General features: G+C 39.4%; 1 protein-coding gene across 3 annotated transcripts in view; it reads right to left on the bottom strand.

The window, feature by feature from the left end:
• Window positions 1–12553, bottom strand: part of SLIT3 (slit guidance ligand 3) — a 512041-nt gene that overhangs the window by 45934 nt on the left and 453554 nt on the right. For all 3 annotated transcript variants that reach the window (XM_048064726.2, XM_013178499.3, XM_013178496.3), the window contains exon 29: window positions 8334–8473. In XM_048064726.2, coding sequence (XP_047920683.2) covers window positions 8334–8473 — 140 coding nt within the window. The remainder of the gene's footprint in view (window positions 1–8333; window positions 8474–12553) is intronic.

The following is a 12553-nucleotide window of genomic DNA, read 5'->3' as shown; positions in this document are numbered from 1 at the left end:
TTTCCTTCCAAACTGTTTAAACATGCAATGAAGAAAATAGAAACACTGTCAAAATTCTTCAATTGTAAATACACTTGTCTGCTATGTTAGACACCAACAATCTGCTAAACACAAAAGAAATTACCTGTAAAGCACTGTAACTGAGTTCTCTGGATTATTAACAAAGAAGTTTGCTCTGGCTTGAGGTACACTGCCCACAATACTTAGCAGACAAAGAATTAAAAGCTTATTTATGCTTCTTATTCTGTGCCAATGCTGTAAAAACATTAAAGCATTAGCTTTAATCTGAATGTTCACATATCAGGTTTTGGCCTATTAAATAGTAGCTTGAAGTTGGACTCCACATTGAGATTTCAAGAAAATGGCTTGTTCTGAATTAAGGAGCAATTACCTCTAACCTTAAGGTTAAACAAAAGGGTAACTGATTAAGTAGCAAGATCTGGATAGGGAACCAATGATCTTTTCACCAGTTCTGAATCTTGAACAAAGAACATGCTCCAGTTCTATGCACTGCCAAAGAAAGAAAAACCACATTCAACATCACAAAGGTCACAGCAATGCAGCAAGCGAAACATTAACTAAAACAGAAAAATTTCCAGTGCTCTCATAAGGTGGTAACCTGCATATAGTGTTACCCCTCAGAACCACTACATCTGGAATATGTCCTAATTTTGCTAGACCCCCTATATTTTGGAGCTGCACTACCTTATAGGAATGCTTTCCAATGACGTGATTAGTCTGGAATCTGTTAAAGATCAATTCAGTTGTTTACACAATCTAGTTCACCTAGTGACATCCTTTCTCTCGTGATTTTTATAAAAAAAAAAACCAAACAAACCCAAAACCAACCAACCAACCAAAAAAAAAAAAAAACCAGCAACCACCACCACCATCACCAAACAAAAACAAACAAACCAACCAAAAAAATCCCAAAACAAAGCAAAAACCAAACCCCAAACAGTTAACCAAGCCCTGCTCTAACTAATAAGCATAAGTCATAGAGACATGGAAGTCACACATTTTTGTTTCTAATCTGAACTCTAACAGGCCTAACAAAAAGATAACGAACTGCAGATGGTCTTTCAGAATGCAACTTTAAATACAGAGGTCTTTGAAGAATACTTTACATGCAGAAACATCTACTTATTTCCTACTGGCAAATCTACCATGGCCGTCTTTTCAGTGTCAGAGTGCTGAATTCACTGACTACCCATCGGTGGACTCTGCTCCTCCCAGCTTTTTTAACTACACAGTACGCACCACCTGCAGGTAAGCAGGTAAGCAATGGACGGGTGGTTAACTTCTAGTCCTCTGCTGTTTCCTCACAGATTGGATTTAATGAATCATGAATCCCATTTGTGGATGGTATTCGCTTCATCCATCCTTTAAGAAAGCAGTAGCTAAATGTAAGGGTAGTTGAATATATGGAAGCTGAGAATACATTTTCTTAGAGACATACTGAGGTCCTGATTAACAAGGAAATTCTCCAGCATACCTGGCTCCCAAAACATTGCACATTACATTTTACAGCAAGGAATCTCACCAGTAGAAATCCTGGAGCTGAGAGCTCCAACATGGCAGGACACCCATACTGAGACCAACAACTAAGGCTGCAGCACTGCTTCTTACTCTTTGGTCACAGTACGGTGAAGTAAGGGGGGTTCAAACTCATAGCAGAGACATGGCTCTCCTCTAATAAAACAAGGCTGGAAGCGCACATAGGCTTTTGTACAATGCAAAGAATCACAGAATAGCTGAGGTTGGAAGGGACCTCTGCAGGTCATCTGGTCCAAGCCCCCTCCTCAAGCAGGGCCACCTACAGCAGGTTACCCAGGACTACATCCAGATGGCTTCTGAGTATCTCCAAGGAGGGAGAACTTCCAGCTTTCCACCTCTTCTCATTTATTATACACATAGTAAGTGTAGGTGCCTTTTTATTTTCTGCACTGTAAGCAACACACCACGTTTGCCAAGCAACTAATGTTGAGAAACTTCCACGTAAGACAGAACTCCTTCAGGAACAAAGAAAATACACCAAACTTTGACCATAATTTTCTGTTTGTCTCAAGGAAATTTTAAAAGAGGCTGATCATTAGATACTTGTTTAAGGCCTTCAGTGTTCATTAGGCAGTCTGTATCCTTGCAGAACCACATCAGGCTATCTAAAAACCTTCTGCTGTTTATGTCCAACACATAGTTAAAGACATAAAAGAGGGCAAACCCAACCTAGAGTGCAATGATTCACTTCAGCTGCCTCTGATGCCCACCTCAGGGAGTCTTTCAAATCAGGCTAAGCTATGGGAAACAAGCTGGAGAGCTCCAGCAGTGAGTGTCAGCCACAAGTCACCCACAAAACTTCTTTCTTCCAGAGTCGTTTGGCTTGACTAAGTGCTTGGCTTTGGCCGTGCAACATTACCACAATAAGATATGCCAGAAAAAGGGACCATAATCACTAACAGTGAATAGCGTTCTGTCTAAAAGTAGCATAACTGCAAAAATCTCAGATACCATCTACCGCAGGACACCGCAAGGTCCCCTAAGGTAAAATACATCTAGGTCTTGTCTTCCAAACACATAAAACCAAAAATAGTTTCTAGCTTCATTTTTGAGATTTTTTTTTTTCCTGTGATACAAACTGCTTGCAATTGATTTTATTTTATTTTTTTTCCCCAGGGAAACAAACTATTTTAAAACTTTTTTTTTTTTTTTTTTTTACCATCTCCAGGGGATGCCATGTATTTTAGAAAAAAACCTACATTCTATATTAGAAGCTACTGTTAGGTTTCAGAACAAAGAGGTGTGTCCGCTTGCTGAGGCTTTTTAGGATTCTTAGCAAAAAATTGAAATATTTCCTGATTTTTATTCTTGTATGAGAACTACATATTTCTGCTTCTGACAGATAGGAGAAAGGAAAAGTCATGGCAATCACAAACAAAACTAAGTAAAGTAGCAAGTTAAGCATAAAACAACTTGAAGTACATAGTACCTGTTTGGTACAGATCCATCAGTCCTTTATGCAGGTGTGAATACCTCTTCAAGTGAGAGTGCAGAGGACAGTGGGACTGAGGAAAGGAGCTCTTTTTGGAGGTATAAAATGCTATATTTGGATTGAGAGCTATGAGGAAATCACGGATGTGTCTCAAGAAGGTCTATGACAGCAATGAACAGAAAAATGGAATGGAAGGGACAAAGATGTATGAATTTTGTCCTACATTTCTAAAAGACAAAGCTAGGGAGATAGTGTTAATATTAGTCAGAGATTAGGCATGTTACAGCAACAGATTCAGAAACAGATAAGGAAGCTAAGAGATCAGGAGAATGATGAAGATTTAAGAGATCAGGATGATGATGAAAAAGGACAAACATTAGAGGGAGGGAAGGGAAGGGAAGGGAAGGGAAGGGAAGGGAAGGGAAGGGAAGGGAAGGGAAGGGAAGGGAAGGGAAGGGAAGGGAAGGGAAGGGAAGGGAAGGGAAGGGAAGGGAAGGGAAGGGAAGGGAAGGGAAGGGAAGGGAAGGGAAGGGAAGGGAAGGGAAGGGAAGGGAAGGGAAGGGAAGGGAAGGGAAGGGAAGGGAAGGGAAGGGAAGGGAAGGGAAGGGAAGGGAAGGGAAGGGAAGGGAAGGGAAGGGAAGGGAAGGGAAGGGAAGGGAAGGGAAGGGAAGGGAAGGGAAGGGAAGGGAAGGGAAGGGAAGGGAAGGGAAGGGAAGGGAAGGGACGGGACGGGACGGGACGGGACGGGACGGGACGGGACGGGACGGGACAAATCCATAGCTGCTTCTTTTGATGTTCTTATATATATTTTTTGAAGAGGAAGAAACACTACAAAAATGTAAGATGGAGCTGTAATCCATCAAGTGGTCAGATCAGGTTATAAAACATCCCATGAACTGCTCAAGCATTAGAGCTGGCAGGACATAGGCTACATGATTATCCTGGAGCAAGTACATGTTTTTAATTTAGTTTCAGGAATAAAATAACAAGCTGGGGAGAGGAAAAACAAGATATCAGCTGACAAGCAAAGGCCATCAGGACTCAGCTACACAGCACAAATATTGGTTCAGTTACATAAATACAAACAAACGTTGAAAATGTTGACTTGGAAGAACGATGAGGGAACGTGGTGGTTCAGGTAAGGTCTTGACTAAGGAGAATTGAGTCTACTGTTTCTGCCACTTATTTTTTTTTATTATTATTTTTTTATGGCAATCAGCTATCTGCCTACCTTCCCTCTCAGTCTTGCTGTCTTTAACTTATGTTTTCCTCTTTCATACAACCCATTTGTATTTGCACATTTTTAAAGTGATTTGATGGAAAGGAAATAGGAAGAAGGTTATTGCATGAGGTTGTTTTTTTTTTTTGATGAAAGTGAAATGGGGCTGGAGTGTGGGAAATTCCTTCCCTCAGCTATCAGTTAACAAATTGGTCATTTTTTTGTCTACAACCTACTTTGAGTGGGGGAAAAAAAAAGTCAAAGAATTTTAAAGGAAAACACTGTAAAAAGCTATTAATTGAAGAAAGATTTCTGGCCTTCATTATTTCAACCAATGAAAGCAAAATTTATGCATCATCATTTGGGATATTTTTTCCTAAAAAGGCTGTAACAAGTAAAACTAGACAGACAGAAGATAAAGCAGGAAAATATTAAGGTATGGAAAAAATAAACCCTGGATACTGTGAATCTGTCATTAGTCAACATTTCCAAAACATGCATTTTTAATTTGTGTTTCACTTCAGAACATAAGATTTACTATCATTATTTAACCATTAGTCTGCCAAACCAGGAGGAGATCCCAAATACTTCTTCCAAAAGAACACACATGTTCTTGGATCTTCTTTCTCTCGCTATTGACACTATTCTTTATAATACAACATGCATTTATTTCATACTTGCAGTGTTTACTGTAGTATGGTTAGTCTTAGCAGTATTATGGTGTCCAAGACCACAGGAGCGATGAAGGATTCAGACTACCTGCTATGCAGTGCTACCAGAGCTTGCCTCCCTCTACAGACAAGAAAAGAAGACATCTGCAATAGCTGAGCTGGGCACCTATAACGAAAAGCCTGAATGCTACTGAAAACATCACAGATTATCAAAACAGAAACATCTAGTCTGAACTTCAGTGTAATTTAGACTGTTCTTAATTTGACTCATGTTTTTATTACAGTGTGTGCTGAGAAATCCATTTTCTATGTAGAATCAACAACTCTTGGATAAAATTGTATGGTCTGGATTTGTTCAGCCACAAAGACCAGCTACTGAATCTCTTAAAGAAATTTCTGTTCTCCACAGAAGCATTTGTGAAGTATGAAAATCTTTCTCTGCCTACTTTGTTAAGCTAATTAAGATTTTTCTTGAGATCTTCAAGACATGATCTCAATCCCCCAATGATTTTCATGCTTTGTCTCTAATCTTTCTCATCTCTCAATTAGCTCCTTGAATTCTGAACAAGATTAAGTATAATATTTGGTCACAACAAAAAGAGATATCATAGAATATCCTGAGTTGGAAGGGACCTATAAGGATCGAGTCCAACTCCTGATATAACCTACGTTTTCCTGTCCTATTAGATACACCCTACCTATGGGTATTGCTGTTCCTTTTGGCAAAGCATCACATTGAGAGTTCATTATAACCCAAACTACTTCACAGAAAAACTACTTTTGTCATGGAAAGTATCCTCCATCATTCAATCTTTGTTCACATAAATATAGATGAATTCCACACACTTCGCTCTGAAGCACATACAGTTTTCTATCTCAATGGTTAACAAAGTCATCACCTGAGAGAGAGGCAGAAAGCTCAAAGCACAATTCTGAGCACAGGAATAAGTATTCCTGACTCCTTCAGTCACCTGCTTTCTACCTGAAATATTAACATTCTGTATTCTTAGCATATTCAACCACAATATTAAAGTTGTCTGCATCTATACATATATATTCAAAGATACTGCCCTAGTAGCTTCAGATATTGCTTCACTACACAATGGTTTATTTAAAGAGAATATACACAGAGATGTCCTGGCTGTCACAGGAGACTTCAGCAATCAGACTCTGTGGTTATAGATCCTTATCCCTTCAGGTCACACACTCAAGTCATTTTCAAGTGTTTCTCCATGACTTGCCTGTGTGCTTCCATAGCATTTCCCCAGCTGCTGTTCATTTGATCAAGCAACTTCAGATGATGTCCAGTTTCTTGTGTTTGAATTCAGCTCTTAGAGAACCCTTAAAACCATGGCTCAGATTCACTTGGCTCATCTGTAACTTTTGTTTGGCTGATGGTTTCAGTTCTTGCAGCCACTTTATGCTGTTCTTTGTGTTTCTGCTCGGAGAGGGCCAGGTGTATCTCCGAGGGATATTTCAGCCCAGCCAGCTTCACTGCAGTGAGTCCTTCCAGGTGACTGATCACGTTTGATGAAATACCCACCTCCAAAATGGAGGTGAAGCTGGTTAAGGCCATTCTTTTACCGTGCTTCACTAAATTCTTCCTATTTTCAACTAGCGTGAACTATTGTAAACTCTTCAGATTTCTAATTTAAGCTAACCCCCATTTTTGCAGCCCTTCTTCACTTACTATCTATACTGTATTTTTCCAGAGGTATTTCCTGCTATTCTTCAAAAACTCAGTCTGTTTCCATTGCAGTCGAAGTTACTGCCTGTACTCCAACAACAAACGCTTACTGTGTCGTATATGCAATTGTGCGTGTATTACATCCAAGACTGGGATCTAGCGCATGGTGTTAAAACGCTCAAGTATTTGACAAACTCCTGTGAAGAACCATAGGCACAGCACAGACAATATGCAGGTAAAAAAACACTAAGCTGGAAGTTGACTAGAAATGTTTCAAAACTGGTTCTGAAGTATCTGTGAGCTCTCTGACCCCTAGCCAGACTGCCATTTGAGAAGAAATCCCAATCTAGTTCTTCCTTGCCTTTCTTTGAAAACTAAAAAAAACCCTAATCTGCAATAAGCCTGTGAAAAGGAAACAGCATTTACATATATACTGGATTCAGTTGTTACTTGATAGATCTTTCCTTGGCTAGGCAAATATATTTCCTCTTGTAAATGTACAGGCTCTGCCGCCTTGTATAGAGTTTTGTTTGAAACCACCCAAGAATAGCTCACATAAATAGTGCACAAGTAAGCACAATGGGCTCAACATGCTATAAGCAAAACTCTTTACTCTGCTAAGCTGAAGTTTTTCAGTTTTTGGCAGAAAGATCATTTTAGAACTCCAATAAATGTACATTCAAGTCATAAGGCTTTTCTCAGCTAAAGATTTACATGGGCCTCCTTTGTATCAGCCACAAAAGTATTTTAAGAGTTTGGAAATTCTAGAAGCTTTCCCCCTGCCTTACTCAGCCACTCAAGCTTGATCCTCATTAAATCCCTTGACATGTAATATATTCCAGTGTACAAGAAGCCCTTCATTACTTCTCCATGCTTAGAAGGTAATAAACCCATTTCAAAGGATGGAACTAGGAACTGTTGCAGGTGTTTCCTTACCACTCCACGCTGAGCCAGGAAGGTCATGCTAACACAGTTTGAATGAGTCAACAGTATACTCCAGTAATGACTTGAGAAAAAGCATTTTTAGATTGCAGTTAGGAAGGTTTCTGCCCTTGCAGAAGTTTTAGGAAGGAATTTATCTGAAATGCAAGACGGGTGCTAGAGGCAGTCATTCTGCTGCAAACTCAGTTACCAACTTCTGTCACCGTGGGCTTCGCAAGTGGCTGCACATCTGCTAACTGGGCTAGCTTTCATGGGTGCTTTCTTAAAACTATGAGTCTACAGTTTCTCAGCCTTTGCTTTGCCACCTGTGAAATGGTGATAACGAATTTAAACAGCAAATTGTCAGGCTCAGCTTATTTAATATATGCAGACCTTTAAGATCTCAGGTGAAAGCCATGCCCCAAAAGCTACCATAATTTAAACTGGAACTATTTTAATTTTCCAAGATTCATATCAGATGCGTATCAGACTCATCTCAGTACTGAGAATATTTCTGAAGTAAATGTAGAGAATGCATGTGAAGAAGTACAAATTTTTCTGACACCTTAAACTTTAGTATTTTTTAAGTGTATTTTATAATGAAGTATCAAAATTTTGACTCAGAATAGTGGTCGTGTTTGTGACTACAAGTGTATTGCAATATTGGCAGAACTGACATCTCTCCAGTAACTCACCAGTTGGACATCCAGGTTGCTTGAAAATGGAACTACTTCTTTTGGTTAATTATGCACTCATGGACAAAATAAATGTGTATTTAGACACTTCCCCTCAGGCGCTACAGAGACTCCTCACGGATTCCTGTTCTTCTTTAATTGCACACCTTACCTGTGTAATTAGGAGGGCACAGACAGACATAGTTGTTGATCCCATCCACACATGTAGAGTTATTCTCGCAGTCATTATCTTCGCAGTCGTCCGGGTTTATTTCACACCTCTCTCCCTCATACCCAAGGAGACAAGAACAGCTTTGGAGAAAGACAAAACATAATACAAGTTAGCATGGATCTGAAGAGGCAGGTTTTGGGTATAAAACTGAAATTAGAATATATACAAGAGAGTTGCTGCAGCCAAAATCATGTCTACTGTGAAGCACTTTAACCCTAGATGTTTGGTGAAGGATGCAATCTGATGGTTCATGAGGTCATGTAATTATTTACATGAGACATAAAAGCATCAGCTGTAGACACCCTTTGTTGTGTTGCCCTTTGCTTTCTTTGTTGATAACCCTGGAACTGAAGGAAATGGCCTCAGGGCAGGAGAGTGAACACCCATCAGAATATTCAAATCCTTGGCTCCTCTGCTAATGATTTTGTGAATACGTGCATACTTGCTTATTGAGGACTGCATAATCGTAGGGCAACTTGGCAGCTTTCAGATGGCTCGCTCTCTTGAAAGAACAACAGCTTGAACTGAATTTACAGACATGAACATTTTCTTCTCATTACCACTTTGTCACTTGTCCAAACAAGAAATGTTTGGGAATGGTTGCTTTTATGAGTACAATGAGGTTTCAGTACTTCCACAGCTCCTCCAATTTGTAGCTCCTCCTTCTATTTGTAGAAGAGCCGATGATGTCTAGATGATTTAACTAAAGCTAAACACAAACAAACAATAGCAGAGCTAGTAATGGTTCTGTGAGGATGTGAACATTATTGAAGAATAATTGCAGTAAATATTTTATCTCACAAAACTGTGATGTATGGTCCCTGAAGGGAGTGTAAGAAGCTAAGTGGCTGATGAATGACTTTAATTTTTTTTCAATCTCAGTTTCTTCTCTAGATCTAAAAGTTGGGGTTGCTAAGAGAACCTTTATATTTTAAACTAACTGTAAGTGGTGGCCACAGTTTCCTAAGAGAGGGTCTAAAAACATGTGTTAAGTGCTTCAGTCATTTCAGTGGCTTCTAAGAAGCCAGCAATGATATTTAAGTGTCAGTATTCCTGTTTGCGAGTCACAGAAAGCATGTACGCAGAAGGGAAGGGTTGTTTCAAGTCCCAGTCCAAACTACACATTTACTGAGCTGTTCATTTCCGTTCCCATGTGATTTCTGGTGGCAGAAAAGGAACTGAATAAATGTAAAACACTGCTGATTGATGAGGATGAAAAACAGAAAGCACCAGAGCAGTCACACTAATTGCCAGCCACTGCTTCCTGAAAGCAGGAGAGTTTCCAATGCAGAGATGACTGCAATGTACTTTTTCAATTCAGATGGCCAGAGTGCTCATGGGGTGGTTATTCTGTCACATGTGAGTGCCAGGGAGCTGAGTTGGGGAATGCCCTGGAGCAATAGAAAGCTTCAGAGTCTGTGAAGAAAACCTGCAGCACTGTTGTGCTGGTTGCTCTCAGCATGGCATTTGTTTCTCTTCCTGCTGAGTGCCACAGACTGAATGGAGTGCAGGGGCTCCAAGGGTAGGGATGGTACAGAGCTCATTGCCTTTTGGAAAGATGGTAGGCTGGGCTTTGAGGATGAGCCTGGATTCTGGGCAACCTCAGAAAATAAGGGAATAACAATGAGGAAGAAAAAAAGAGTAGGGAATGTGTCCTGAGTAACCACAACAGTAGGACCTCCTAGAGGGGTAGAGGACAGGCCAACCTTCCTTCAGTTCTGCCGTGATCATTCACAGGTCATGAGACTTAGAAACTCCTCACCATGAATACCCAAAACAAAACGGCTCAAACCGGTCCAACTTAGGACCCAACAAATCAAGAAATATTTTCTTTTCCCGTTTCTATCACATTGTTGCCAATAAAATATCTCCTCTTGCTGACCCTGCAATGACGCTGAGGATCATAAGAAGCAGATAAGAAGAGCTGGCACAGCATCTTTTGTGGGAACAGGACTGTAGGGGAAGGGGTAAAGACATCTAATTAAATACAGTGGCACATTCATCATGTCACCCTTTTCGATTACAAAACCCCATTTTCAGGGTCTTATAACTCAGCCATAAAAATATGCTCCAGGCTGCATCTTGGCATCCAAGGTCTCAGTTTGGGAGCACAATTTTTTTCTCTCCTTTTAAAGAAAAGTAACAAGAGTGGCTTTGTGCTGGTTATTTTCATGTGACTATAACACCATTTTCCTTCCACAAAAGGACTGGGATAGCTTGCATGTATGCAATTAAAAATGACATTATTAAATACTATCACAGTAATGACTCAACTCAGTACAGTTACCATTAGTAATAATACATATGGGATTGTTAGCATACAATTGCTCAGTATTAGGACACATTCCATACTGAAGGAAATGTCAGCATAATTAATGACATTTGGCTACTGGTCCCTATGTATTATAGAGAGTCTTTACATTATTGCTTATGTATAATTCTTTATTTTGATTTGCATTCAAATGTGCCAAATATGAGGACTGAAATTAAATGATAAAACATACAATGTGGGACCTGGATTGAACCATATGTTGAAAGAGTTGCAGTTTGGGACTGTTTGTATATATTTTTCCAGAAAAAGCTTAGAAGAAAAATGAAGTTTGCAGAGTGACTGGAAGGTCATCAAACTTTTGGGTTCCAGCTGACCGAGAGAGAAAATTAATTCCAGAGACAATGATGAAAACTGTGTACTGGCTAAATAGTGAGGCAGCAAGAGACAGCTTTTCATTTGGACCTTGGAAACAATAGAGCCATGCAGGAAAGAACCATTTCCTAAGACACTGTGATCTAAGCTAATACAGGTCCAATTCCTTATTCTCATTTAGGGATTTTGCATTAGTGTTGGACTTTCCTATAAATAAATAAATAAATGATGCTCAAAATCATCATTATTCTCATGAAGGTAGGATGGAACACAGAATTTAATTACAACATTTTGGGGGAAAACTTTTGGAGCTGCAGTGTACTAACAATTTTGTAAGTTCACTATATTCACTTTTTTTTCCAAAGTGCAACAAAACAGTTAAAAATCTGTTTATTAAAATAGGCATGCATACAGTGCATTATGTTTCAAAAAAACAACTTTTAAATACTGATGATAAATTCTTTCAAGAATATTACTTTTTCTTGGTAGAGGAGCTTTCTACATCTGTATTCCAACAGAGTAGCCTGTAAGCCTGGAAGTGCAACACTTCTCCTTAAACTAGGCTGAATTAACACTAGGGAGTCCAGAGTTTTTCATTTATGAAATGGAAAATGCTAAAGAAAATGCTCTGGACAATGGAGTTCTTTGTATATGGGGAAAAGTTAAAGTAATGTGCAAACTTTGTTTCCCGACACCATAGGCTATCAAAGATAAGCTGGTTGCCTGTGGCTAACTCTGAAGCAGAGCTGACAGCTCTGCCTCTTTCATCGAAGTCTCACTTACAGGCATGCTAAATGAGCAAGACATGTCTGATTGACCATCTCGTTTTATCAGTTTCAATAAGCACCTTTTTTTGGCAAACTTTTGTCACAGCAGACACAGATTAGATTAGAACAGGCAATGTAACAGGAGGAAGAACTTCACGTTTCTAATCCTCTGAGTCACACAGTGACACTTAACTATTCTGTAATTCAGAAAATGTCCCTCCCTAGAAAAAAAGAAAACAAAAGAAAAAAGAGAGGATGTGAAAATAATTCAGATTTAAAAAAAAAACTGCAAGAATAAAGAAAGACTGAAGAACTCCAGCTGAACCTGTGCCCTTCGGATGCCCCTCCAGGACTTACTGCTATAACAAATCTGAGCGATTCAGTCCCCTGCTGCTGCGAACCCTTGCAGGTACCAGACACAGCAGGCAAGTCAGGCTGGAATCTCAGTCATAACTCTGAATTTCCTGTCTTTGCCTGGTGAACATCACCACCTTAGCATTATTTAAAAGGTAATTTTCTTGTCTAAGGCTACAGAAACTTGAGAGTTAAACTGCTTGGCATTTCATACGCAGAGAGCTTTGGCTTAAGTTTCTTTTTTTAAAAGAGTAAAGATTTGACAAGTTTGGCAGCAGAGTTTGTATATGAATATATTTCCCTTGGGAAGAGAATATACAGAAGATATAATTTCTTTTACAGGCCACACAACAGAAAAATCTAAGGAGGCCTCTCATGAAAATGTTTTTGACATC

The sequence above is a fragment of the Anser cygnoides genome, chromosome 14 (assembly GCF_040182565.1).
Source record: "Anser cygnoides isolate HZ-2024a breed goose chromosome 14, Taihu_goose_T2T_genome, whole genome shotgun sequence".
NCBI classification, from domain to species: domain Eukaryota; kingdom Metazoa; phylum Chordata; class Aves; order Anseriformes; family Anatidae; genus Anser; species Anser cygnoides.
This window is presented reverse-complemented; position numbering and strand designations above follow the sequence as displayed.